Source organism: Dryobates pubescens, chromosome 7, assembly GCF_014839835.1.
Source record: "Dryobates pubescens isolate bDryPub1 chromosome 7, bDryPub1.pri, whole genome shotgun sequence".
NCBI lineage: Eukaryota > Metazoa > Chordata > Aves > Piciformes > Picidae > Dryobates > Dryobates pubescens.
This window is the reverse complement of record NC_071618.1, coordinates 39,224,887-39,252,026: the sequence shown is the minus strand read 5'-3', so window position 1 is coordinate 39,252,026 and position 27,140 is coordinate 39,224,887. Positions and strand designations below refer to the sequence as shown.

General features: G+C 47.9%; 1 protein-coding gene across 1 annotated transcript; it reads right to left on the bottom strand.

Moving 5' to 3' along the window:
* Positions 1-654: 654 nt before the first annotated feature.
* RGCC (regulator of cell cycle) lies at positions 655-27,140 on the bottom strand. The gene is made up of 5 exons (XM_054163002.1): positions 27,026-27,140; positions 26,682-26,861; positions 5,625-5,732; positions 2,729-2,791; positions 655-984 (listed from the first exon to the last, which is right to left on the bottom strand). Exons 1-5 carry the CDS (start codon positions 27,123-27,125, stop codon positions 977-979), a joined length of 459 nt encoding a protein of 152 aa, XP_054018977.1. The 5' UTR covers positions 27,126-27,140; the 3' UTR covers positions 655-976.

The window sequence follows — 27,140 nt, the reverse complement described above, 5'->3', positions numbered from 1 at the left end:
AGGAAGGAGGTTGATTTGCTGTAACGTGTCCAGAGAAGGGCAATGAAGTTGGTGAGGGGTTTGGAGCACAGCCCTATGAGGAGATGCTGAGGGAGCTGGGGTTGCTTAGCCTGCAGAGGAGACTCAGGGGTGACCTTATTGCTCTCTACACCTACCTGAAGGGAGGTTGTAGACAGGCAGAGGTTGGTCTCTTCTCCCAGGCAGCCAGCACCAGAACAAGAGGACACAGTCTCAAGCTGCGCCAGGGGAGGTTTAGGTTGGAAGTTAGGAAGAACTTCTATACAGAGACAGTGATTGCCCATTGGAATGGGCTGCCTGGGGAGGTGGTGGAGTCACCATCATTGAAGGTGTTCAGGAGGAGACTTGATGGGGTGCTTGGTGCCACGGGTTAGTTGTTTAGGTGGTGTTGGATTGGTTGATGGGTTGGACATGATGATCTTGAAGGTCTCTTCCAACTTGGTTTATTATTATTATTATAAGTTCCCACATTTTGCCTATCAGGACCCTCCTCAGGTATTTTCAAGCTTGGTGTTTTCAGTGAGAGCTTAATTTGTCCTTATGTTTCAGAGTTCACATGCTTGTATGAAGCTTTCAGACACCTGGATTCCAGTTTAGGGTTTATTTGCATACAAAAATATATTATAATGGGGGGGGTGTGTGGTTGGGGGGAAGCATTAAAAGTTCTCAACTCTATAAAATTACAAATATATTTTCATAAAAGCAACTTTAAATTAAAATCTGAGCTATATCTTGAAGCAAAATACAGCTGCAATGCTTCAGTTCTTATTCCAACCGCTGCAAAACAACAGAAACGATGTCGGCGGCTAAATGCTTGGAGGAGTTCACAAAGGTTATGTTCAGAAGGTGAGCATCTTGGGTAGCAGAGTTATCACACAAGGGCAGCAGTTCTCAGTGACTGATGTCACTTATCCTTCAGAAGACATTCCATGGGCTAGCATAGGAGCAAAGGTTCATTTCACATGTCTGGGAATAAAGAAACCCGAGAAAGATCATTAAGTTCTATACTAAATAAGACTGCAGGTTGTCAACACACCTGGCACCCCACACCCAGCCTGCTAGATTGCCTGCCTGGCCAGAATTATGTCTCTGGTTATCAGGAGAGCCAAAATGTTGGCATGTAAAAAACACCCCACATTTAAAGGCAATTATGGTTCTAATGGCTGCATTAGACTTGAAAATACTGAAGAGGAGAAGAGAGGAGAAGAGAGGAGAAGAGAGGAGAAGAGAGGAGAAGAGAGGAGAAGAGAGGAGAAGAGAGGAGAAGAGAGGAGAAGAGAGGAGAAGAGAGGAGAAGAGAGGAGACGAGAGGAGAAGAGAGGAGAAGAGAGGAGAAGAGAGGAGAAGAGAGGAGAAGAGAGGAGAAGAGAGGAGAAGAGAGGAGAAGAGAGGAGAAGAGAGGAGGAGAAGAGAGGAGGAAGATAGAGAAGAGAGGAGAAGAGAGGAGGAGAAGAGAGGAGGAGAAGAGAGGAGAAGAGAGGAGAAGAGAGGAGAAGAGAGGAGAAGAGAGGAGAAGAATAAACCAGGTTGGAAAAGACCTTTGAGATCATTGACTCCAACCTATCATCCAACACCATCTAATCAATCAAACCATGGCACTAAATGCCCCATCCAGTCTCTTCTTAAACACTTCCAGTGATGGTGACTCCACCACCTCCCTGGGCAGCACATTCCAATGGCCAGTCACTCTTTCTGGGAAGAACTTCTTCATCCAGCCTAAACCTCCCCTGGTGCAGCTTGAGACTGTGTCCTCTTGTTCTGGTGCTGGCTGCCTGGGAGAAAAGACCAACCCCCACCTGCCTACAAGCTCCCTTCAGGTAGTTGTAGACAGCAAGAAGGTCTCCTCTGAGCCTCCTCTTCTCCAGGCTAAGCAACCCCAGCTCCCTCACAGGGCTGTGCTCCAAACCCCTCCCCAGCTTTGTTGCCCTTCTCTGGACACCTTCCAGCAACTCAACATCTTTCCTAAACTGAGGAGCCTACAACTGGACACAGGACTCAAGGTGTGATCTAACCAGTGCTGAGTACAGGGGTACAATGACTTCCCTGCTCCTGCTGGCCACACTATTCCTGAGCCAGTCCAGGATGCCATTGGTCTTCTTGGCCACCTGGGCACACTGCTGGCTCATGTTTAGGCAGCTGTCAATCAGCACCCCCAGGTTCCTTTCTGTCTGGCCCCTCTCCAGCCACTCCGACCCCAGCCTGTAGCACTGCATGGGGTTGTTGTGACCAAAGTGCAGCACCTGGCACTTGGACTTGTTGAATGCCATCCTGTTGGACTCTGCCCATCTGTCCAGCCTGGCAAGGTCCCTCTGCAGAGCCCTTCTACCCTCTAACAGATCAACACCTGCTCCCAACTTGGTGTCATCTGCAAATTTACTGATGATAGACTCAATCCCCTCATCCAGATCATCAGTAAAGATATTGAACAGGATGGGGCCTAGCACTGATCCCTGGGGCACACCACTGGTGCCTGGCTGCCAGCTGGATGTGGCACCATTCACCACCGCTCTCTGGGCTCAGCCTCCAGCCAGTTCCTAACCCAGCACAGAGTGCTGCTGTCCAAGCCACATAATGATCCATAGGACTAACAAGCTGAAAGTTAGGTTACACAGAACTGTCACTACCCTCCCCTCTTTCCCCAGTGCATTGACTTCCATCATTCTTTGACAACACCAAGTGAGATGCAGCCTGCTAATAAAATCCTACTTACTTGCTAGTGTCCTGTCAAGATCAGCAATGAAGTCCTCCAGTTCTTTTGTGTCTCCAAGCTTTGCTGCAAAATAAGAGTCAAGGCTGCTCAGAAGGAACACTGGAACCACACCACCCTCCAAACAGAATAGAATAGAATCTGTTTCAGTGGTATCAAATATGCTGTGGATTGCTTTCAGGAAAGTTAAACAGGGTTGCTGCAACACCCAACTGCATTGTTAGAAAACAGGAGATGACTGAATAAACATTCTGGTCTTCTTAATTTTTCATTTGACAGAAGCAAAGCAAATAAATCCCCTCTTGAGTTTCCCTAAAGCAGAGGTTGAAGTGAGGGGGGATAAAAAAGCTGTATATCAGGTCATTTGTGTCCTTGCTACTACAGGAGTCTTCCTTATTGCATCTGGACAGATACTGCATCCATGGCCTTCATGAAACCACACCCAGTTAGCTCCCAGTCCTATCCAAATCTAGTCCTCTTAATGTCAGTATCACTGGTCTGCTGTGAGGTCAGGTCCTTTGATCTTGGTCCATGCACTGCAAACTTGGGTCCAAACATCCACACAAGTTTCCACTCCTGAGAGCACCATTGCTTCCATTCAATCTAGTTTTACTGCGAGTAGCTGCCTTATCTTACTTGTGTGGTCTCTTCCAAGCCAGTTCCAATTCCACTTCTGTCCTGTCTTATCAGGAAGAACATCTTGACCTTTAGTGTAGTTCCTTGCAAGAATTTCCTGCCAGTTTAACTGAATTTTTTTTGCTACTTGTTATTAGCTATTCCTCATTATTCCTCCCTAGTACCATGAAAATTGGGGAAAGCATTCAACTTGGGAGTGCTTGTGATAGGTTACTGTGTAAAAGACATGAAAACTTGGAAAGTTTTAGAGCCTGCATCTGAGAAGAGTAGAATAGAATAGACCAGACCAGACCAGACCAGGTTGGAAAAGACCTTTGAGATCATTATGTCCAACCTATCATCCAACACCATCTAATCAACTAAACCATGGCACCAAGTGCCTTATCCAGTCTCTTCCTAAACACCTCCAGTGATGGGGACTCCACCACCTCCCCAGGCAGCACATTCCAATGGCCAATCACTCTTTCTATGAAGGGCTTCTTCCTAACCTCCAGCCTAAACCTCCCCTGCTGCAGCTTGAGACTGTGTCCTCTTGTTCTGGTGCTGGTTGCCTGGGAGAAAAGACCAATCCCCACCTGCCTACAAGCTCCCTTCAGGTAGTTGTAGGCAGCAAGAAGGTCTCCTCTGAGCCTCCTCTTCTCCAGGCTAAACAACCCCAGCTCCCTCAGCCTCTCCTCCCAGGGCTGTGCTCCAAACCCCTCCCCAGCTTTGTTGCCCTTCTCTGGACACCTTCCAGCAACTCAACATCTTTCCTAAACTGAGGGGCCCAGAAGTGGACACAGGACTCAAGGTGCTGAGTACAGGGGCAGAATGACTTCCCTGCTCCTGCTGGCCACACTATTCCTGACCCAGGCCAGGATGCCCTTGGCCTTCTTGGCCACCTGGGCACACTGCTGCCTCCTGTTCAGCCTCCTATCGACCAGTCCCCCCAGTAGTTGTAATGAAAGCACTATGCAGTACAGATCTGATACTGTGCATTTATTGGTATGTCTGCTGCAGAGTCAGCCTGAATGAAACAAGCTTCTGCACAGCTGCAAGATTGAGGCCACTTTGAAAGACCATAGCTAAAAAAAGACTAAAGAAGGAAGGGTTGTGTCAGCAGTGCAAGGCCTATATGGATCTAAGTAACTGTGCTAACTTCAGTGGCAGCATACAGCTTCAGAAGAGTCACCTACTGCACACCCTGGCATTCAGGGTAAGTATGTCTGTATATAGATGGGAGACTTAAGCTAATTACTTGCTTCACCACCAGAACAAGAGGACACAGTCTCAAGCTGCACCAGGGGAGGTTTAGGCTGGATGTTAGGAAGAAGTTCTTCATAGAAAGAGTGATTGGCCTTTGGAATGTGCTGCCCAGGGAGGTGGTGGAGTCTCCATCACTGGAAGTATTTAGGAAGAGACTGGATGAGGCACTTGGTGCCATGGTTTAGTTGATTAGATGGTGTTGGGTGATAGGTTGGACTCGATCTCAAAGGTCTTTTCCAACCTTGGAAGGTATCTGCTGACCTGGTTAATTCTATTCTATTCTATTTTTTCTATTCCATTCTATTTTTTCTATTCCATTCCATTCTTTCTATTCCATTCCATTCCATTTTTTCTATTCCATTCCATTCCATTCCATTTTTTCTATTCCATTCCATTCCATTCCATTTTTTCTATTCCATTCCATTCCATTCCATTTTTTCTATTCCATTCCATTTTTCTATTCCATTCCATTCCATTTTTCTATTCCATTCCATTCCATTTTTCTATTCCATTCCATTCCATTTTTCTATTCCATTCCATTCCATTTTTCTATTCCATTCCATTCCATTCTTCTCTACTCCTACTCCATTCTATTCTACTCCATTCTATTCTACTCCATCCTATTCTATTCCATTCTTCTGTATTCTATTCTATTCTTCTCTTCTCTATTCTATTCTATTCCTCTCTATTCCATTTCAGTAAGCAGTGGCATAAGTTAGTTCTTAAGTGAAACATTCTGTAAAGCATCATTACAATTCCCCATCAACCTAAAAACAAACAAACAAAAACATTTCTAGAGCTTGCTGTTACAAACCCAAAAGATATGCCAGGTCACCTGCAGCAGAAGTGCAGAGGCAGTGCCCTGTCGCTGTTCAGCAGCAAAACAATAACACATGGACCTGTAGTGTCATTTTGTTGTCATTTCCAAAATGCCAATGCACCCATGTCAATCCTGGCCTACAGAAAGGCTCCTGCATGGCCAACAGCTAGAAATGCCAACAGTTAAAATTAAGCATACCTTTACATGGGGTTGCTGATGGAGATGGCAAGCTCAGAGTAGATGCAGATGGAGAGTTCAGCTTCTCATCACTGAGGCTGAAACTATTTCTGTAGAGTGAATCTGCACCTGTAAAAAAAGTACATCATAAAGTAAAAGATGTTTCCTCAGCTGCAGGCTGATTTGTCCATTTGTTTCTTCCATGCTAGCTTCCAAGCCTAGCTCTGAAGGTTTGTGTGAGAATTGGTGGCCAGGTGGCCAAGAGGGCCAATGGCATCGTGACCTGCATCAGAAATAGTGTGGCCAGCAGCAGGTGGGAGGTCATTCTGCCCCTGAACTCAGCACTGGTTAGGCCACACCTTGAGTCCTGTGTCCAGTTTGGGGCCCCTCAGTTTAAGGACATTGAGACACTTGAATGTGTCCAGAGAAGGGCAATAAGGCTGGGGAGAGATCTCAAGCACAAGCCCTGTGAGGAGAGGCTGAGGGAGCTGGGGTTGCTTAGCCTGGAGAAGAGGAGGCTCAGGGGAGACCTTCTTGCTGTCTACAACTGCCTGAAGGGAGGTTGTAGCCAGGTGTGGGTTGGTCTTTTCTCCCAGGCAACCAGCACAAGAGGACACAGTCTCAAGCAGTGCCAGGGGAAGTTTAGGCTCAGGGGGAGAGAAAGTTCTTCACAGGACACATTTCTTCTCTGGACAGAATGGGGTTCAATGACTTCCCTGCTCCTGCTGGCCACACTGTTCCTGATGCAGGCCAGGATACCATTGGCCTTCTTGGCCACCTGGGCAGTCTGCTGCCTCATGTTCAGCTGACTATCAACCAGTACCCCCAGGTCCCTTTCTGCCTGGCTGCTCTCCAGGATAAATAGATAGATAGATAGATGGATGGGTGGATAGATAGACAGATAGATAGACAGAAAGACAGACTAAAAGCTAGAGAACAATGGCTACAGCACTGAGTGCACTGTGCAGTCTATGCTACTAGTATCCAGACACCAAATGTCATGATGCTGGTAATTTCTGTCACAAACCAAACTTTCCCCTACACCAAACCTAAAGCTTCTGTTCTTCTTGAATTCAGCACAAACAAAACCTTCTTTTTGCAAATGCTTGTGAGGAGAACTCACATTGCAAAGTTTTAATAAACCATTTAAACTGGCTACAAACTATTCACACCATTATTGATGTCTATGAACACATCCATGCTAGCAGTCACCTTTGAGTCTTTGTGCAGTTCTCTCCACATTCCCTTCTACGAGCAGCTGGAAGTACTGCCTGCTCACCCTGCAATGTTTTGAAACCAGAAAATGTTGTTTCATCCTGGCTTCTTATGCTTGGGAATATTTACAGCTGGGTAAAGAGAAAATAACACAAGACTGTGGCTTTAAATATCTTCACCATGAGGGTGGTGAGACACTGGAACAGGTTGTCCAGGGTGAAAGCCTCACCCCTGGAGGTTTTTAAGGCCAGGATGGATGTGGCTCTCAGCAACCTGATCTAGTGTGAGGTGTCCCTGCCCATGACAGGGGGGTGGGAACTAGATGATCTTTGAGGTCCCTTCCAACCCTAACATTTCTATGATTCCATCTGAATGCTTTTCTTCTAGTTTCAAAAGGTGAAATGTTTTGACAATGTAATGGGTTGGGGCAGGTCCCCTCCCCACCACAGGCAGAAATAACGACTCAGACAAACGGATTGCAAAAGTGATGAAAGTTTAAATAGAAAGCGGTGAATGTTACAGAAAACCCAAAGCGCAGTGACAAAGAAAGATCCCATCCCCACCTGAGGGTGCATGCAAAACCCCCAGGGCTCCTTCTTCCCCCTCCCTCTGCTGGGCTAGTCTCAGCTGGCCAGGCCTGAGACTGCCCATCCCCCTGTGGCCTTGGGCCTAATCAGGCCCATGGCTGGGAGATCTCTCCCCCAGTTACCAAGTCTCGGAGAGGGAAGGAAAGAGGAAGTGCCAGACCCCGCACTGGATCTTATAGTGGTGCAAAGAATTATGGTAGGAAATACACAATTTCCTGTGTCCATCCCTCTGGGCTGGACTTCTGGACACAGGAAGTGAATGCACCAGGGGGCACCCAGCTCAAACTACAACATGCCACCCCTGTATTTCATACCATAATCTTTGCACCCAAACACATCATCAGATCAGAAAGCTTCTGATGACATGTCCGGCAGAGTCCATATCTTCATCTGGGCGTCCACTCAAACAGTCTCTCATTCAGGCTCAAGCATCAGTCCATTCCAGTTGTTCTTCCTCATGTGATGGAACCTCCCAGCGACGCAGTCCTTCTCCTGCAGTGTGAATTCCTTGTGGACTCCTTGGGACATCCTGGTCACCTGGAAATACCTCACAACTTCTCAGCCAAGCCTTTACTCTCCTATTCAGCGGCAAATTCTCCACCCCTGGGGCAGGCCAGTCGGAACAATCCAGCTCCACGACTGCCTTTTTCAATCCATCCAGGGTGCCGCAGCCAACCGCTTTCACGCGGACCAAAGCTACACGGATGCATGTCAGAGGCACTCCGCACCCCCCGGCTGGGCGCTCGCGTACCAAGGCAGGACAGCATCCGGCTGCACAACCTCCACCCCCGGAAGAGGGAGGAGCTGCGCCACAGCCCACTGAAGAAGCAGGGAGGCGGAGCCAGGTGCTCGGCGCCATTTTCGGAACATGTCCGAAAACACCAGGGAAAGATTTACAGCTGCCGCCGCCGCCTGAACGCAGCCCGGCTCGGGCGGTGCCGCCGCCGCCGCCTGAACGCGGCCCGGCCCGGCCCCCGCCGTCTCTGTCGCCGCGATGCAGAGTCCAAGTCACCTCCAGCAGTCGCTTGCCCGCTCGCCGCGGGTGTCCGCTCCCCACAGCGGCCGCGGGCCGACCACGCTCTGCTTGCCGCTGCCCCTCCTCCGCTCCCCGCCGCTCTGCAGAGAACGAGGAGAAGGCAGGTCTCGCCTTCTTAGGCTACTCGAGCATTCTTAAGCTACCCTGGGCAGAAAGTCACAGAAAGAGCCACCCCTCGCTGTTCCCAAACAACAGGAGGGGCTTCCATGACATCAGCCACGCACCAGGTATCCTTCTGCAGCCCACAGGAGTTCACACAGTCGCCCCCGGTAACACAAAACCTGAGCCCCAACTTTCCAAACCCAAACCGACGCCCAGAACTAAATTTAAACTCTCCATCTTTTGCAATCCGAGCTGCAGTTGGCCCCACGTTGGTGCGCCAAAATGTAATGGGTTGGGGCAGGTCCCCTCCCCACCACAGGCAGAAATAACGACTCAGGACAAACGGATTGCAAAAGTGATGAAAGTTTAAATAGAAAGCAGTGAATGTTACAGAAAACCCAAAGCGCAGTGACAAAGAAAGATCCCATCCCCACCTGAGGGTGCATGCAAAACCCCCAGGGCTCCTTCTTCCCCCTCCCTCTGCTGGGCTAGTCTCAGCTGGCCAGGCCTGAGACTGCCCATCCCCCTGTGGCCTTGGGCCTAATCAGGCCCATGGCTGGGAGATCTCTCCCCCAGTTACCAAGTCTCGGAGAGGGAAGGAAAGAGGAAGTGCCAGACCCCGCACTGGATCTTATAGTGGTGCAAAGAATTATGGTAGGAAATACACAATTTCCTGTGTCCATCCCTCTGGGCTGGACTTCTGGACACAGGAAGTGAATGCACCAGGGGGGGCACCCAGCTCAAACTACAACATGACAAGACAGCAAGCAGTCCTAAGGAGAGAGACTTGGGGGTGCTGGTGGAGGAGAAGCTCAACAGGAGCTCTCAGTGTGCACTTGCAGCCCAGAAAGCCAATCAGATCCTGGGCTGCAGCAAGAGAAGTGTGGCCAGCAGGGCAAGGGAGGTGATTCTCCCCCTCTGCTCAGCTCTGCTGAGACCCCACCTGGAGTACTGCCTCCAGTTCTGGAGCCCCTATTCCAAGAGGGATCTGGAGGTGCTGGAAGGTGTCCAGAGAAGGGCCACAAGGATGATGGAGCACCTCTCCTATGAGGACAGACTGAAGGAGTTGGGGCTGTTCAGTCTGGAGAAGAGAAGGCTCTGAGGTGGCCTTCCAGTATCTGAAGGGGGCCTACTAGAAGGCTGGGGAGGGACTTGTCAGGCTATCAGGGAGTGATAGGACTAGGGGGAATGGAATGAAGCTGGAGGTGGGGAGATTCAGGAGGTATGGAGCTGAGGTGGGGAGATTCAGGAGGTATGAAGCTGGAGGTGAGGAGTAAGTTCTTCCCCATGAGAGTGGTGAAGCCCTGGAATGGGTTGTCCAGGGAGGTGGTTGAGGCCCCGTCCCTGGAGGTGTTTAAGCCCAGGCTGGATGATGCCCTGGCCAGCCTGATCTAGTGTGGGGTGTCCCTGGCCATGGCAGGGGGGTTGGAACTAGATGATCCTTGTGGTCCCTTCCAACCCTGACTGATTCTATGATACTATGATTATCCTCTGCTGGGTTGTCACATCAATAGTTGCAGGAAAATATCAGCATTTATCAAAAAGCAAACCCATGCTTTAGCTACTGCTTTACACATTCCAGCAAGCAGCAGAAATTTTGGTGGTAGGAGGAGGGCATTGACTCCACCATCAAGGTCATTGTAACTGCTGAAAACAATGTACTGTTAACAAAAAAACCCAACATACTTGTGAGATCTACTGCACAAAAATATCTGCTTTGGCAAAGTGTGGCTGGAGGGCAGAGAGCTCTGGGAAAAGGCCACTCCAGTCCTCGTGCTCTACCAGCTGCCACAGCCAAGATCTGCTCATTCACCTCTCATAATGGCCCCTGGAAGATTTGCACTGCCACACAAACACAACATCCTCTGCAACCTGATAACCAGAGGCTGGTGCCAAAAATCTCTCCTCACTGCTGTCTCTACTCATTCAGCTCCTTTTCTCCCACTGCAGTTCAAGACTATCCATCCCTCATTGCCTCTTTTTCACTTTGAATCTTTGATTTTGCTGCTTGCATACACATGTAAAATGTTTCTGGACAGAACACTCTGTAATACTGCTGCCTTGAAAACCCCAAACAACTTAAAAACTTGACCTTCTTGCTCTCTACAACTACCTGAAGGGTGCCTGTAGACAGGTGGGGGCTGGTCTCTTCTCCCAGGCAACCAGCACCAGAACAAGAGGACACAGTCTCAAGCTGTGCCAGGGGAAGTGTAGGCTTGAGGTGAGGAGAAAGTTCTTCGCAGAAAGAGTGATTTGCCATTGGAATGTGCTGCCCAGGGAGGTGGTGGAGTCACCATCCCTGGAGATGTTCAAAAGGGGATTGAATGTGGCACTTGAAGCCATGGTTTAGTTAGTCATGAGGTCTTGGGTGATGAGTTGGACTTGGTGATCTCTGAGGTCTTTTCCAACCTTATTGATTCCATGATTCTGTGATTCTATGAACAGTGAAGTGAGGGGAGGTTTAGGCTGGATGTTAGGAAAAATAAATACATCAAATCTGAGACTTAAGCTGTGGAGTTTACTTACATGAATTAAACTAAGCCAGTGACTGAAATTAGGGGGTTGGAATAAACACGGGTGTACTGTACTCTGGCAAAGACATCTGTAGTTAGTATTGACCTTTGCTGTTCCAGTATTAAGCCACGAAGAAAAACCACAGAAATGCCACTTAAATATAGCAATTGAAAGGCTCTGGGCAGTAATTCACTGAAGGAGGAAAACCTCAAACTATTTCATTTTAAAACAGGCAACAGAAAAGTTTATCTCTCTGCCTTGCTTAACATTGTGCTCTTTCTAGTACCACAGCTCAGGATACGATTTTAAGGAGGTGTGGTCGTTTGAGGCTGTGCCTTTAAGAACAAACACTGCTGGAACACACTGGCTAATGTTTTTGGTACTAGAACCAAAACATTCTGATATTCTAAACGAATTTCATTGGTTGATAAACAAAAATTCAGTTTTAGATTGTGAAGTGGTTGGAAAATTTTTTCCTCAGTTCTGTTCGGTTTGGGAGTTGGGGGAGTTTGGTGTTTCAGCCTTTTCTCCCTGCCTGCTTCTTCTGCGAACTGCTGGACTTGGCCTTCAGATAAGCAAACACTAATCCTGCATGGGCTTTTGAAGCTTGCTAACAACTCTTTTCCTTAGTAACTTGCCTCTCCCCTCTCTCTAACCCCTTTTTGGGGAAAAAGGGAGGTAAGGGGGGGAGAGAGGGGGTTCCAAAGAGGGGATCCCTCCCTGAGGGAGGGATTTTTGTTGTGTTATTTGTCTTTGCTGTGTATTTCTGTGTATATATTGTAAATACCTGTATATATTGTGTTATATATAACCTGCTTTCCATATATGCTTGTAAATATATAGCTTTTGCTCTTCGACTGAGTTAGCTGTGGTTTCTTACTCTGTGGAGGAGGGAGAGCTAAGCCCTCTCTCGACCTACCACATTTATTGGCGCCCAACGTGGGGCTTGCTGACAAATTAGTTTGATTTATTGCTTGCTTAAGTCGAACGAGCAAACATGAAGGTGTTTTGGCTTTTTGAGCGTCTGCTCTTCTCGGTCTTCAGTGTATTGATCTACAAGTATTGCCTGGGTATGATTATCGATAAGATAGGTAAATATATAATGCAAAAATTATATTTGTGGTTTAAGTACAAGATGCAGCTCCTGTATGATCAGTGCCTGGAATTCTTTTATGTTAAAAAGTACAGGAATGTTACATCTAGCACACTCCCTATTGAGATAAAAGAGTTTAAGATTCCGCTCGGTGAAAGGGTAATTTTAAGTGATGGCTGGGATCCAAAGCTGATTTTCTTGATGTGTGTAGTCCTGCTGATGATGATAATTATTGTGTATTTGTTGGTAGCACTGTACCGGGGGAGAAAAAAGTGTCCAAGGCATGTTTTGTTATAAAACGGAGGGTTAAGAGACGAAAACGCCACCCTAGCTCTGTTTCAGGAACATCCAGTGAGGATGATAATGGAGAATCTGTGTCAGTTAAAGATAAAGCTAAAAAGTCAATCGGCAAGGCAGCTCTGAATAGCACTGCTAATGATTCTGGCAAGCAGCCAGGGCTGCAGTTGCCCCAAACATGGCGGCTCCCGTGTCCCCAGCAGCCACCATTAACGAGGCAAAGTCATTTCCTCCTTCTTCCATGGCAGGAGCGGAAGCGTCCTCCAAAGCAACTAATCTGTCTCAAAGCTTATCAGCTTCTGATAATAAGGCAGCTGGAAACCCAAACACAGCTCCAGTAAAGCAAGTAGCAGTTTTAACAACAAGGAAGGGTAAGACTAAAGCTGATTCAGGAGCTGACGGGGATGCACAGCAAGGTTCTTCTGCTGGGAGGAAGAGAAAATCTGTCTTAAAAATATAGCTGAGTTATTGAGATCATCAGAGGATCGAGATGCATCTCTTGGTAGGACAGCAGCTAGTGGTGGTGCTTCTCAGCTTAAAGGGATCCTTGAGAGGTTGTTGGGACCACAAGTTGAGGAACAGGAGGCAGAGGAGCAAGAACAAGATGACATAACCGACTGCTCTTCACCACGTGAGGAGCTTAGAAATGTAAGAAAAGACTATCTCAGAGCAGATAAGGAGCCAGTTCTCGCTTGGCTTGGTAGATGTTATGATACAGGTTGCTCCAGCTCTAATGGTTGGAGACAAGTCAGCAGCCCAGCTAGGAACTCTCTCAAAGGATAATGGAATAGATAGACATCTAGGCAAGGCTCTCGGTAAGGTTAATCTGTGGATACGCCTTCTAATGGCGGTTCTCATGAGATACCCTTCCCGAGATGATCTTCCATGGAATCCTAAGCCCTGGACTACCATAGATGAGGGAATCAAGCGTCTGAGAGAATTTGCTGTTAGAGAGGTACTCTATGGTGAACATGAATCTCTGAATCCTGATGATGTTCCTGTAGGAAATGGTCTTACTAAAAAGCTCATCAAGCTTGCTCCTTCTAATTATGCAAACATTCTGGCAAGCAGAATTGTAGCAAGAAATTATGGTGGAGCTCCTCTTACGGTTGGCCAATTCACTGATCAATTGAGACAATTGGATGATAGCATGACACGTGTTTCTTTGGTTTCAGCCATTGAAACTCTGTCTGGAAAACTGGAGAATTGCATGAAAGAGCTGAAGGATGAATTTAAAAACACCATCTCCCAATTGGCACAAAGAGATGATTCCAATTCTTCCTCCAGGTGGGTACAGGTTTCATCTGTGAGGAATAGACATCCTCCAAGGAGGTCATTCCAAAACAGATCAAACCAAAACAGACCACCAAGGCAGTCACGTAGGACTATTTGGATTACCCTGCGTGATCAGTTTGGTGAGAACATGAACAGGTGGGATGGTCAACCAACTTCTAATCTTTTCAGGAGACTGAGAGAACTGCAAAGTGGCAGAACCCGAGGTAGCAATACCAGAAGGGTAGCTGTTACTTCTACAGTTCCCCAGGACAACTCTAGTAGCTCCAACAGTGGCTCCAGTTCTAACACTGCACAATGTGCTCGTTGCACCTGTGGACATGTTCCCCATAACTAGGGGTGCCCTGCCTCCCGCCAGGGGGAGGAGAGGGGTAATACAGATAACAGAATCTATTGGGATGTGTACATCCAGTGGCCTGGCACTTCACACTTTCAGAAGTACAGGGCCTTGGTTGACACAGGAGCTCAGTGCACCATATTGCCATCAAATTATCAGGGATCAGAGTCCATAACTATTCTGGGAGTCACTGGTGGATCTCAAGAGTTAAGTAAAGTGGAGGTTAATATAAGCTTAACTGGTAAACAATGGAAAAAGCATACAGTTGTGACCGGACCTGATGCACCTTGTATTTTGGGAATTGATTTTCTGAGAGAAGGGCGTTTCAAAGACCCTAAAGGTTACAAATGGGCTTTTGGAGTAGCTTCTGTAGAAATTGATGGACAAAAACTGAAGCTGTCTGCTAGACCTGAGCTTTCTGATGAATCTGCAGTTGTGGGACAACACAAGATTCAGGACATTAAGTTGCCGGTTGCTTCTCGGACTGTGCATCACAGACAATACAGAACCAACCGTGACTCTTTGTTGCCCATTCAGAATCTGATTCGTCAGTTGGAGAGTCAGAAAGTCATCAGCAAAACTCATTCACCTTTCAACAGTCCAGTGTGGCCTGTGCGAAAGCCGAATGGAGACTGGCGTCTGACAGTGGACTACCGAGCCCTGAATGAAGTAACTCCGCCTATGAGTGCAGCAGTACCAGACATGATGGAACTCCAGTATGAGCTGGAATCCAAAGAGGCCAAATGTATGCTACCATAGACATTGCTAATGCCTTCTTCTCTATTCCCATAGCAGAGGAATGCAGGCCTCAGTTTGCTTTCACCTGGAGAGGAATCCAGTACACTTTCAACAGACTGCCAATGGGCTGGATCCACAGCTCCAGCATCTGTCATGCAGTAATCCATGATGCTCTGGAGGAAGGTGGTGCTCCAGAACACATCCAGTTCATCGATGATATCATCGTCTGGGGTAAAACTGCTGAGGAAGTCTTCGAGAAAGGTAACAAAATCATGGACATTCTCCTGAATGCAGGTTTTGCCATCAAGAGAGACAAAGTGAAAGGTCCTACCACAGAGATCCAGTTTCTGGGAGTGCAGTGGCAGGATGGACGCCGACACATTCCAGTGGATGTGGTAAATAGAGTCTCTACCATGGCAAATCCCACGAACAAGCAAGAAACTCTACGTTTCTTGGGGATAGTGGGATTTTGGAGACTACACATTCCTGGATACAGTCAGATTGTGAAACCTCTGTATGATGTGACTCGAAAGAGGAACAGTTTCCACTGGGGACCTGAACAACAAGCAGCCTTTGACCAGATAAAGCAAGAAGTGGTACAAGCAGTGGGTCTGGGACCTGTGCGAGATGGTCCAGACATTAAGAACATTTTGTACACGGCTGCAGGTGACAATGGTCCAACCTGGTGCTTGTGGCAAAAAGCTCCAGGTGAGACACGTGGACGACCTCTTGGTTTCTGGAGTCGAGGTTACAGAGGTTCAGAGGCTAATTACACTCCAACAGAGAAAGAGATTCTAGCTGCCTATGAAGGAGTGAAAGCAGCTTCTGAAGTAATTGGAACTGAGTCACAACTTCTCTTAGCTCCCAGATTGCCAGTTTTGAATTGGATGTTCAAAGGCAAAGGTTCCACACCACATCATGCCACAGATTCCACCTGGTCTAAGTGGATGGCCCTGATAACACAGAGAGCTCGAATGGGAAATCTTGAAAGACCTGGTCTGGTGGAGGTGATCTCAAGTTGGCCTGAAGATACCAACTGTGCTAAACCTCCAGAGGAGAGAGTAACTTGTGCTGAGGAAGCTCCTCCTTACAATGACCTTTCTGATGATGAAAAGAAATATGCTTTGTTCACAGACGGTTCCTGTCGTCTCGTCGGGAACAAGCGAAGGTGGAAGTCTGCCGTGTGGAGTCCAACACGCCGAGTTGCAGAGGCGAAGGATGGAGAAGGAGAATCCAGTCAGTTTGCAGAGGTAAAAGCTGTCCAGCTAGCTCTCGACGTGGCTGAACGTGAGAGATGGCCAAAGCTTTATCTCTACACCGACTCATGGATGGTAGCCAATGCTCTATGGGGTTGGCTAAAGAACTGGAAAAAGAATGGCTGGCAGAGGAAAGGAAAACCCATCTGGGCAGCTGAACTGTGGCAAGACATTGCTGATCGAATCGAGAGAATTCCAGTGAAAGTGAGACACATTGATGCTCACATTCCCAAGAGCAAAGCTACTGAGGAACAGCAGCACAACCATCAGGCAGATCTAGCTGCAAGAGTTTCTCAAGTAGACAAGGACTCTGAACTTGATCTCGACTGGAAACACCGAGGTGAGATATTCTTAGCTCGGTGGGCTCACGATTCGTCAGGACATCAAGGCAGAGATGCAACATACCAATGGGCTCGTGACAGATCCATAGACATTTCCATGGATGCCATCACACAAGTCATCCATGACTGTGACATTTGTGCTGCTATTAAGCAGGCAAAGAGAATTAAGCCCTTGTGGTATGGTGACAGATGGTCCAAATACAGATATGGTGAAGCTTGGCAGATTGACTACATCACTCTACCACGTTCTCGTTCTGGTAAGCAGTACGTGCTTACTATGGTAGAGGCAAACACTGGATGGCTGGAAGCTTACGCAGTCCCACATGCAACTGCACGCAACACCATTCTCGGTCTGGAGAGACAGATCCTGTGGAGACACGGAACTCCAGAGAGGATTGAGTCAGACAACGGAACTCACTTCAAGAACAACCTTGTAAAGAGCTGGGCAAAAGAGCACGGTATTGAGTGGATTTTCCATATTCCCTACTATGCACCAGCTGCAGGGAAGATTGAACGCTACAACGGTTTGTTGAAGACCACTCTCAAAGCCATGGGAGGTGGATCTTTGAAAAACTGGGAGAAACATTTAGCACAAGCAACCTGGCTGGTGAACAGTAGAGGTTCAGTGAACCGAGCTGGACCTGCACATTCTGATCTGCTACAGAAAGTAGAAGGTGATAGAGTTCCTGTTGTTAGGGAAAAGAATCTGTTAGGTAAAACTGTTTGGGTATTTTCGCCCTCAGGAGAGGCTAAACCTGTCCGAGGGGTGGTTTCAGCAGAAGGTCCGGGTCACACTTATTGGGTAATGCAAGAGAATGGTGAAATTCAGTGTATTCCACAAAGAGATTTAACTTTAGCTGAGAGAGTTTAATTTCAGAATGTTGTACAGCTACAGCGCGTCCAAAGGAAAGAGTCCCTGAGGAATCTACGGTGCACGAACCCTGAGAACCCTGAGAGCCCTGAGTCAACTGAGAGTCCCTGAGTCCCTGTTTCCCTTTTTCTTCGCTTCGTCTGCGGAGAGACAAACTGTTTTCCATTTTCTTGATTTTGGATTTTCTTGGACTTCTGAATCATCTACATCTGAGTATAGCCGGAATGGACGATGAACTTAACTTACGAACTGTAAATATTGTTCTGGATTGGATGGACAGTACGAACAGCCAATGAAATTGTTTAGAAAGGGGTGGACTGTGGTCGTTTGAGGCTGTGCCTTTAAGAACAAACACTGCTGGAACACACTGGCTAATGTTTTTGGTACTAGAACCAAAACATTCTGATATTCTAAACGAATTTCATTGGTTGATAAACAAAAATTCAGTTTTAGATTGTGAAGTGGTTGGAAAATTTTTTCCTCAGTTCTGTTCGGTTTGGGAGTTGGGGGAGTTTGGTGTTTCAGCCTTTTCTCCCTGCCTGCTTCTTCTGCGAACTGCTGGACTTGGCCTTCAGATAAGCAAACACTAATCCTGCATGGGCTTTTGAAGCTTGCTAACAACTCTTTTCCTTAGTAACTTGCCTTTCTCTCTCTCTAACCCCTTTTTGGGGAAAAAGGGAGGTAAGGGGGGAGAGAGGGGGTTCCAAAGAGGGGATCCCTCCCTGAGGGAGGGATTTTTGTTGTGTTATTTGTCTTTGCTGTGTATTTCTGTGTATATATTGTAAATACCTGTATATATTGTGTTATATATAACCTGCTTTCCATATATGCTTGTAAATATATAGCTTTTGCTCTTCGACTGAGTTAGCTGTGGTTTCTTACTCTGTGGAGGAGGGAGAGCTAAGCCCTCTCTCGACCTACCACAGGAGGGGAGAAGTTGGAAACACTTCGACTGCAGTTTTCAGTGAGGAAAGTTTTAGAGGGAGAAGTAAATCAGGTAGTGTAAGCTTTTCAGAGAGGAGCTGTAAAATTGCACCTATGTCTCTACAAGCCTCAAATTTATGGAATAAGAGTTCAGCATTTCATGTGCAGGCTGCAAAACTTAATCCTAGCCAGAATATCACAGAATCACCAAGGTTGGAGGAGACCTCAGAGATCATCAAGTCCAATCTGTCACCACAGACCTCATGACTACTAAACCATGGCACCAAGTGCCACATCCAGTCCTCTATTGAACACCTCCAGGGATGGTGACTCCACCTCCTCCAATGGCTAACAACTCTTTCTGGGAAGAACTTTCTCCTCACCTCGAGCCTAAACTTCCCCTGGCACAGCTTGAAACTGTGTCCTCTTGTTCTGGCGCTGGTTGCCTGGGAGCAGAGACCAAGCCCTACCAGGCTACAACCTCCCTTCAGAGAGTTATGGAGAGCAAGGTCTCCCCTGAGCCTCCTCTTCTCCAGGCTAAACAACCCCAGCTCCCTCAGCCTCTCCTCACAGGGCTGTGCTCCAAACCCCTCCCCAGCCTTGTTGCCCTTCTCTGGACACGTTCAAGTGTCTCAATGTCCTTCTTAAACTGAGGGGCCCAGAACTGGACACAGGACTCAAGGTGTGGCCTAACCAGTGCAGTGTCCAAGGGCACAATGACTTCCCTGCTCCTGCTGGCCACACTATTCCTGATGCAGGCCAGGATGCCATTGGCCTTCTTGGCCACCTGGGCACACTGCTGGCCCATGTGCAGCTGGCTGTCAATCAGCATCCCCCGGTTCCTTTCTGTTTGGCAGCTCTCTAATATAGAATATAACCTAATTGCTAAAATATTATTATTAAATTAATAATTATTAACATTAATAAAATAACATTATTAAATAATTATAACAATAACAATAATAATAACAACAACAATAATAATAATAAATGTCTCATGCAAATAGCAGAAGTGAGAAATATTCACGATGTAAAGAGCTTGTTTCACCATATGCATGCTGCAGCCCTCAAGGATAGTGTTTATTTCTCTCATAATCACAGCTACACTTGGCTGCAAGTTTTACTTGTGGTGGGCTTGGCATAGCTAACAAACATCTGTTCCAACACCCAAAAAAACCCCCAAACTCCAAACCTCCACACCTTTTCATTATCTATGTGTCTAAGCTTTATTATTTAAAACTATTTCAAATCAGTGGCAAGGAAGTTATCTGGGAAGCCCAAAATTCAGATGTAATAGCGTGCTTGCCCATTGTATATGAAGCTTCCTTTTCAGTCCCACCACGCTTACTACTGTTATGCAGTGTTTCCAGCTCCAACCTTTCTCTTTACTAATGTTCCCTTTCTAAAGTGTACTAGAAACAAATATACTGGAGAGGCAACAGGAGGTCTTTCATAGAATAGAATAAATAGAATACATAGAATAAACCAGGTTGGAAGAGACCTTCAAGATCATCGTGTCCAACCCATCAACCAATCCAACACCGCCCAAACAACTAACCCACGGCACCAAGCACCCTGTCAAGTCTTCTCCTAAAAACCTCCAGTGATGGTGACTCCACCACCTCCCCAGGCAGCCCATTCCAATGGGCAATCACTCTTTCTGTATAGAACTTCCTAACATCCAGCCTAAACCTCCCCTGGCGCAGCCTGAGACTGTGTCCTCTTGTTCTGGTACTGCTTGCCTGGGAGAAGAGACCAACATCCGTCTGTCTACAACCTCCCTTCAGGTAGTTGTAGAGAGTAATAAGGTCACCCCTGAGTCTCCTCTTCTCCAGGCTAAGCAACCCCAGCTCCCTCAGCCTCTCCTCGTAGGGCTTATGTTCCAAACCCCTCACCAACACTGTTGCTCTTCTCTGGACTCGTTCCAGCAAGTCAACCTCCTTCCTAAACTGAGGGGCCCAGAACTGGACACAGTACTCGAGGTGTGGCCTAACCAGTGCAGTGTACAGGGGCAGAATGACCTCCCTGCTCCTGCTGGCCACACTGTTCCTGATGCAGGCCAGGATGCCATTGGCCCTCTTAGCTGCCTGAGCACACTGCTGGCTCATGTTCAGTCTACCGTCGACCAGCACCCCCAGGTCCCTCTCAGCCTGACTGCTCTCCAGCCACTCTGACCCCAGCCTGTAGCTCTGCATGGGGTTGCTGTGGCCAATGTGCAGAACCCGGCACTTGGATGTGTTAAATCTCATGCCGTTGGACTCTGCCCATCTGCCCAGCCTGTCGAGGTCCCTCTGCAGAGCCTCTCTACCCTCCAGCAGATCAACTCCTGCCCCCAGCTTGGTGTCGTCAGCAAATTTACTGATGATGGACTCGATGCCCTCGTCCAGATCATCAATAAAGATGTTAAAGAGCATGGGGCCCAGTACTGATCCCTGGGGCACACCACTAGTGCCTGGCTGCCAGCTGGATGTGGCACCATTCACCACCACTCTCTGGGCTCAGCCCTCCAGCCAGTTCCTAAGTGCTGGGTGCTGCACTTTGGCCACAGCAACCCCATGCAGCGCTACAGGCTGGGGGTCGGAGTGGCTGGAGAGCAGCCAGGCAGAAAGGAACCTCGGGGTACTGGTTGATAGTAGGCTAAATATGAGCCAGCAGTGTGAACAGGTGGCCAAGCAGGCCAATGGCATCCTGGCCTGCATCAGGAATAGTGTGGCAGTAGGAGCAGGGAAGTCATTGTGCCCCTGGACTCAGCACTGGTTAGGCCACACCTTGAGTCCTGTGTCCAGTTTTGGGCCCTTCAATTTAAGAAGGACATTGAGACTCTTGAGCATGTCCAGAGAAGGGCAATGAGGCTGGGGAAAGGCCTCGAGCACAAGCCCTATGAGGAGAGGCTGAGGGAGCTGAGGTTGCTTAGCCTGGAGAAGAGGAGGCTCAGGGGAGACCTTCTTGCTGCCTACAACTACCTGAAGGGAGGTTGTAGCCAGGTGGGGGCACAATGACCTCCCTGCTCCTGCTGGCCACAATATTCCTAATGCAGGCCAGGATGCCATTGGCCTTCTTGGCCGCCTGGGCACACTGCTGGCTCATGTTTAGGTGGCTGTCAATCAGTACCCCCAGGTCCCTCTCTGTTTGGCAGCTCTCCAGCCACTCTGACCCCAGCCTGTAGCTCTGCATGGGGTTGTTGTGGCCAAAGTGCAGCACCCGGCACTTGGACTTGTTAAATGCCATCCCATCTGTCCAGTTGGTCGAGGTTCCTCTGCAGAGCCCTTCTACCCTCTAACTGACCAACATCTGACATCAACACACTGCAGAGACACACACAGTTTACACAGTCAAGCCTGCACTTGTCTTTGCAAACAAGAAGCAAATGAAATCTTTAAGAGTTCATCAGTATAGCTGCACCTACACTGAGGGCTCTTTGCCAGGACAGCACTCACTGACACAAATCCTAATTTATCACAGTCAACATATGCTCTAAATAGCAAAGAGTTCTATGGTATCCCTCAGCTTAAGTTTCAGTATGATTAATAACCTAAAGGACAAAGCTGTTACAACTTCGATCCAGTTGCATGTGTCAAGTTGAAACTTAACTGGTACTCCCTCCCAGTCCAGCAACTCAAGAATGTCTCTTGGAGCAACTCACATGTTGCATCATGATTTCCAGCACTGAGCCAGTCAGCTGTTGTGGTTAATGTAATACTTGTGGGGGCCAAGTACTAAGATCATTGTGAACATCTGCACAGGCAAGCTTTCCCGTTACTGTAAGGTCTGGAGTCCGATGTGCTATGTACAATATTTAGCCACAGCTAAGACAGACATTGTCCAAAGATCATTTAGTCAAGTACCAGGATAACATGAGGGAGAATCAAGCATTATCATAGCCATAGTGTCTTCAGACTTTTTTTTGTTCCTTAAGAGCCTGAAAATGGTAATGTAAGAATTTCAATGAGTAGTTTTGGAGCTAGCTCCCTCAAGAGGAGATTTTAAGGTTAAGAGCAATATTTTGCAGGGTTAACCATATTGAAAAAGGTCTTTCAAGTATTTGCTAAATAGGCTCATCCTCACGTCAGAAACCCTGGGAAAGACTTTTCTCACCCTACTAAACAGAATCACAACATTTCAGGGGATGGAAGAGACCTCAAAAAGAGCAGGGTCACCTACACCAGATCACACAATATTGTTTTGAGTATGATCACTTGCCGTCTACAACTCCCTGAAGGGAGGCTGTAGCCAGGTGGGGGTTGGTCTCATCTCCCAGGCAACCAGCACAAGAGGACACAGTCTCAAGCTGCACCACGGGAGGTTTAGGCTGGATGTTAGGAAGAAGTTCTTCCCAGAAAGAGAGATTGGCCATTGGAATGTGCTGCCCAGGGAGGTGGTGGAGTCACCATCACTGGAGATGTTTAGGAAGAGACTGGATGAGGCACTTAGTGCCATGGTTTAGTTGATTAGATGGTGTTGGATGATAGGTTGGACATGATAATTTCAAAGGTCTCTTCCAACCTGGTTAATTCCATTCCATTCCATTCCATTCCATTCCATTCCACTTGGTATCTGTTACTAGCCTCTCATAAAGCTGAATTTCAGACTGATTTAGGGGCCCTGAAACAAACAGTTGCAGTAGGTTTAAAATATTAACTTCCCCTTACAGTCCCACTTCAGACTCAATAGGTATCAAGACAGGAGTGGTCAGAAGATACACACAGCCACAACCTTCACCCACACCACTTCAGTTAGGAAGATTAGATTAACCAACAAATAGGAAGAGACAGCAGTAAAATGCAATAGTCTGAACTATTCTGTACATACAGACTTGGAGTAGTCTTGGTGCTGGCTAAGAAGATTTTTGCAAAGAGAGTGCTCACAAGCAAGACAGTTCAAGTTTTCTGCAGATACTGTTGGAACTTCTTTTGCATTGCTACACAGTTGTGCTGTCAGAACTTGCTCATTCAGCCCAGTTTCTCCCTGACCCTGCAGTGCTGTTCAATGGAAGCATTACGACAGTAAAGTCACTAATTCAGCACTGAAAACCAGAGACCAATGAAAAGGTGAAGCTAGGGGGGAAAAAAACGACCTTGAGTTTGAACAGAAAGAGCCTGGGTAAGTAGGAAACTCCCTGCATTTATTCTTAAAATAGATGCAGGGAGCATGGCTGGATTACATCAGATACTGGAGCCTGGTTTATAAAAGGAGCTCTTCATAAATCTGCTCCTTTTTTCCCCCCCCCCAATCCAACTATAACTTCAAAATAAGAAGTTACCTCCACTGAATGATGCCTTTAGGGAGAAGAGTTTTACTGGGCCTTTTCTGAGAAATTAGGAGAACTGGCTGGTTTTCTGCTTCCCCCTTAAACACACCCTCATCATACACTTGTCACTGTGGGATGCTTACAGGTCACTCTCAAAGCACCTCCCTGGTTCAGTACACGTCAGCGTCCAGAAGACAGTGACTTTGATTTCTCCAGAGCTACCTTTCACTAGGGAGGAACCCTGGCACAAAATGGGATTGGGAAGCTTGACAATTTCCTCACAAAAAATCCTTGAGGACTTCATATAGAACCACCAAACCCTGTCTATCCTGCTACCCCATTAGCATCTTTAGCCTAAATCAGTGTGGATATGTGAGCCAGATTTTTCTTTTCCAGATCTTCCTGAAGATCTGGTTTGTCCATTTACATGAGCGTGCTGTATCTCACCAGGCCTGCTGTCCCTCAGCCTCTCCTCACAGGGCTTGTGCTCCAAACCCCTCACCAGCTCTGTTGCCCTTCTCTGGACACCTTCCAGCAATTCAACATCTTTCCTAAACTGAGGGGCCCAGAACTGGACACAGGACTCAAGGTGTGGCCTAACCAGTGCAGTGTACAGGGGCAGAATGACCTCCCTGCTCCTGCTGGCCACACTGTTCCCGATGCAGGCCAGGATGCCATTGGCCTTCTTGGCCACCTGGGCACACTGCTGGCTCATCTTCAGCCTACTGTCAACCAGTACCCTGAGGTCCCTTTCTGCCTGGCTTCTCTCCAGCCACTCTGACCCCAGCCTGTGCACAGCCTGGGGTTGTTGTGGCCAGTGTGTAGAACCCGGTGCTTGGATGTGTTAAATCTCCTGCCCTTGGACTCTGCCCATCTGTCCAGCCTGTCAAGGTCCCTCTGCAGAGCTCTCCAACCCTCTAACAGATTAACATCTGCCCCCAGCTTGGTGTTGTCTGCCATCTGCCCAGCCTGTCCTTCCTGTCAATCCTAACAGAGCAATTTGAAGCAGAATTTGAGATTTAGGTTTCCTGAATCATGTCAGGTACACTAAGTTCTGGGCCTCTCAGTTTAGGAAGGATGTTGACTTGCTGGAACGAGTCCAGAGAAGAGCAACAAAGTTGGTGAGGGGTTTGGAACACAAGCCCTACGAGGAGAGGCTGAGGGAGCTGGGGTTGCTTAGCCTGGAGAAGAGGAGACTCAGGGGTGACCTTATTACTCTCTACAACTACCTGAAGGGAGGTTGTAGACAAACGGATGTTGGTCTCTTCTCCCAGGCGGCCAGTACCAGAACAAGAGGTCACAGTCTCACGCTGCTCCAGGGGAGGTTCAGGCTAGATGTTAGGAAAGAGTTCTCTACAGAGAGAGTGATTGCCCATTGGAATGGGCTGCCTGGGGAGGTGGTGGAGTCGCCATCACTGGAGGTTTTCAGGAGAAGACTTGATGGGGTGCTTGGTGCCATGGGTTAGTTGTTTGGGTGGTGTTGGATTGGTTGATGGGTTGGACGCGATGATCTTGAAGGTCTCTTCCAACCTGGTTTATTCTATGTATTCTAAGTACCCACAGTTGGTTTTATCAGTGCAAGAAGAGTAAGTGTTGGTACTGTTTGGTGAAGATTCTTTTTCCATAGTTTTCTCAACAGTAGTCTATTTCACCCTACCATTTAAGTGTCTCATATATGATAAGAGCATGTGAGAAGTTAATGTATTACAATACTGAAGACTGCACACAAAACAGTAACACTAGGGTTGTGTCGCTGTAGTTAATAATAGACTTACATGGGTAACAGCTCACAGACTACATCAGCTTGACTCAGTAAAGACAGACCTCACCTGACTCACCCTTAGGCATCCAAAAGGCTAGTGTCCAGCCTAAACTGGGCAAGCATTTGCAAATCTTCCTCAGAAGGAGAGAGATACTTACAAGGAGTGATTCACTCACTACACTATGAAACAGCAGAATAGCATCTTGATCCACATATCTCCACTGACTGCAGGCAAGGTAACCAAGTTCAGGGCAGGTGAAACATTACCTCTCAATGAAATGAAAAGAATCCTACCCATGGTGATGATGAAATAAAGGGTTCTGATAATGTGGAGAAGCTGTGCTCTCACAGCTTAAGTACTAGGAAGATTACACAAATGTTTTAGTGCTAAGTCAACAGAACTGTGCACTAAGTCCCTGAACTAATAAAGCTGTGCAACAGAAATGAAAGGAGCAAATAGCTGAAAACCAGGTAAGTTTCATAAAGCTCCCTGAAGAGTTATGAACTTAAAACCAGGGTACAGGTTATTTTTAGCAGAACTTATCCTCTGACCAAGTTGCCCTGAGTCTACTGCTCCCAAGGAGAACATCAGTTTCCAGATTCATTGTCTGTAAGAGGAAAGATATCTTCTCTCCCTGACTAGCAAAAAAACCCCCAAACAGGTAAAACCTTTTTCCAAGTTAGTTAGAGGGGGGGAAAAGGGGGAGGAAAAAAAGGCAAACAAAACCCCCAAACAAACAAAACCAAAGCCAACGACAAACAAACCACATATAAACCCCAACCAAAGAAAACACACTAAAACACTCCCCACAAGCAGACAAACAAACAGCGTAGTTCCAGTCCCGTGTTTTCTTGCTCAAAGCAGGTCACAAGTCAATACCAGCTTCCCACCCTTCTTATGCTATGTGCTGCTATGTGTACATCTAGTACACTTGGGCACAAGGTAGCTTTAAATTATCAGCTTTGAAACTGTGACAACGCTAAACCAGAAAGCTGGATGAGTTTCCATCGGTTCTGGAAAGCACACTTCAGTTCACTCTCTCCTAAATAATATTCCAGCTGCCCAGATACAACAGACAGTCTCTGTTAACCTAAGGCACATCTTATTTTTAAGACTCGAGAATGCCTCCTCGGTGCTTTAGCAGCCGGCTGGCAACTTCCCCTTCTCCCGTAGCGATTTTATTAACCCTGTCCGCTCTGAAGCCAGACTTCATGCGGCTTCCCTCCAGCAACTCTCGCCCTCCCTTCCCTTTCTGCTATTCAGCACCGGGAGACTAAAACCATCACGGTCGGATCTCGTATCCTTACGACTCCTAACTTCAAAAGTAGGTGTTTTTTATAGACAGGTTTCTCGCTCACTGGTCCCTGCCGCTCAAGGCGAGGGGCGCGCTGACTTAACATGCGGTTTTAATTATCCCTTCAGGGTCGGGGCACGGCCGGGACCGGGGACCGGCTGACACTCACTCTCCGAGTCGCTGAGGCCGCTGCCGTCGCTGACGCTGGCGCTGCTCCGCCGCTTCATGCGCTCCAAGTGCTCGCCGTAGTAGAAGCGGCGCCGGCCGGCAGGGCAGTTGAACTCCGCCAGCACCGCGTCGAACTCCCCCAGCGCCTCCGCCAGGTCGCCGCCGCTGTTCTCTCCCAGAGCTGCCGGGCAGGAGCAGCAATAGCATCAGGACCGGCCGGGCGCTGCCCTCCCCGGCCCCCCGCGCTGCGCTTGCAGGGGAGAATCTACCGCCCGCCCGTGCCTCCATCCCAGCGGAAAGAAGGGGAAAGGGTCTCGCCGCCCCCTTTCAACCCGCTGCTCCTACCTTGACTCGCCGGCCGCTGGGCCTGAGGCGACTTCATGGCGATGGCGGCGGGTGGGGATGCCCCACCACGGCTATCACCCCTGCTTCTCACCGCCAGCATGAGCAGCGCGGCTCC

Bases quoted from the DNA above. Each gene is read 5' to 3' on its own strand.
- RGCC (XM_054163002.1), bottom strand. From the start codon at position 27,125: ATGCTGGCGGTGAGAAGCAGGGGTGATAGCCGTGGTGGGGCATCCCCA. The intron at 5,733-26,681 runs GTGAGTGTCAGC...CTTTTTTTACAG, and splicing joins CGGCCTCAGCGACTCGGAGA to GTGCAGATTCACTCTACAGA. The intron at 2,792-5,624 runs GTATGCTTAATT...CTTATTTTGCAG, and splicing joins ATCAGCAACCCCATGTAAAG to CAAAGCTTGGAGACACAAAA.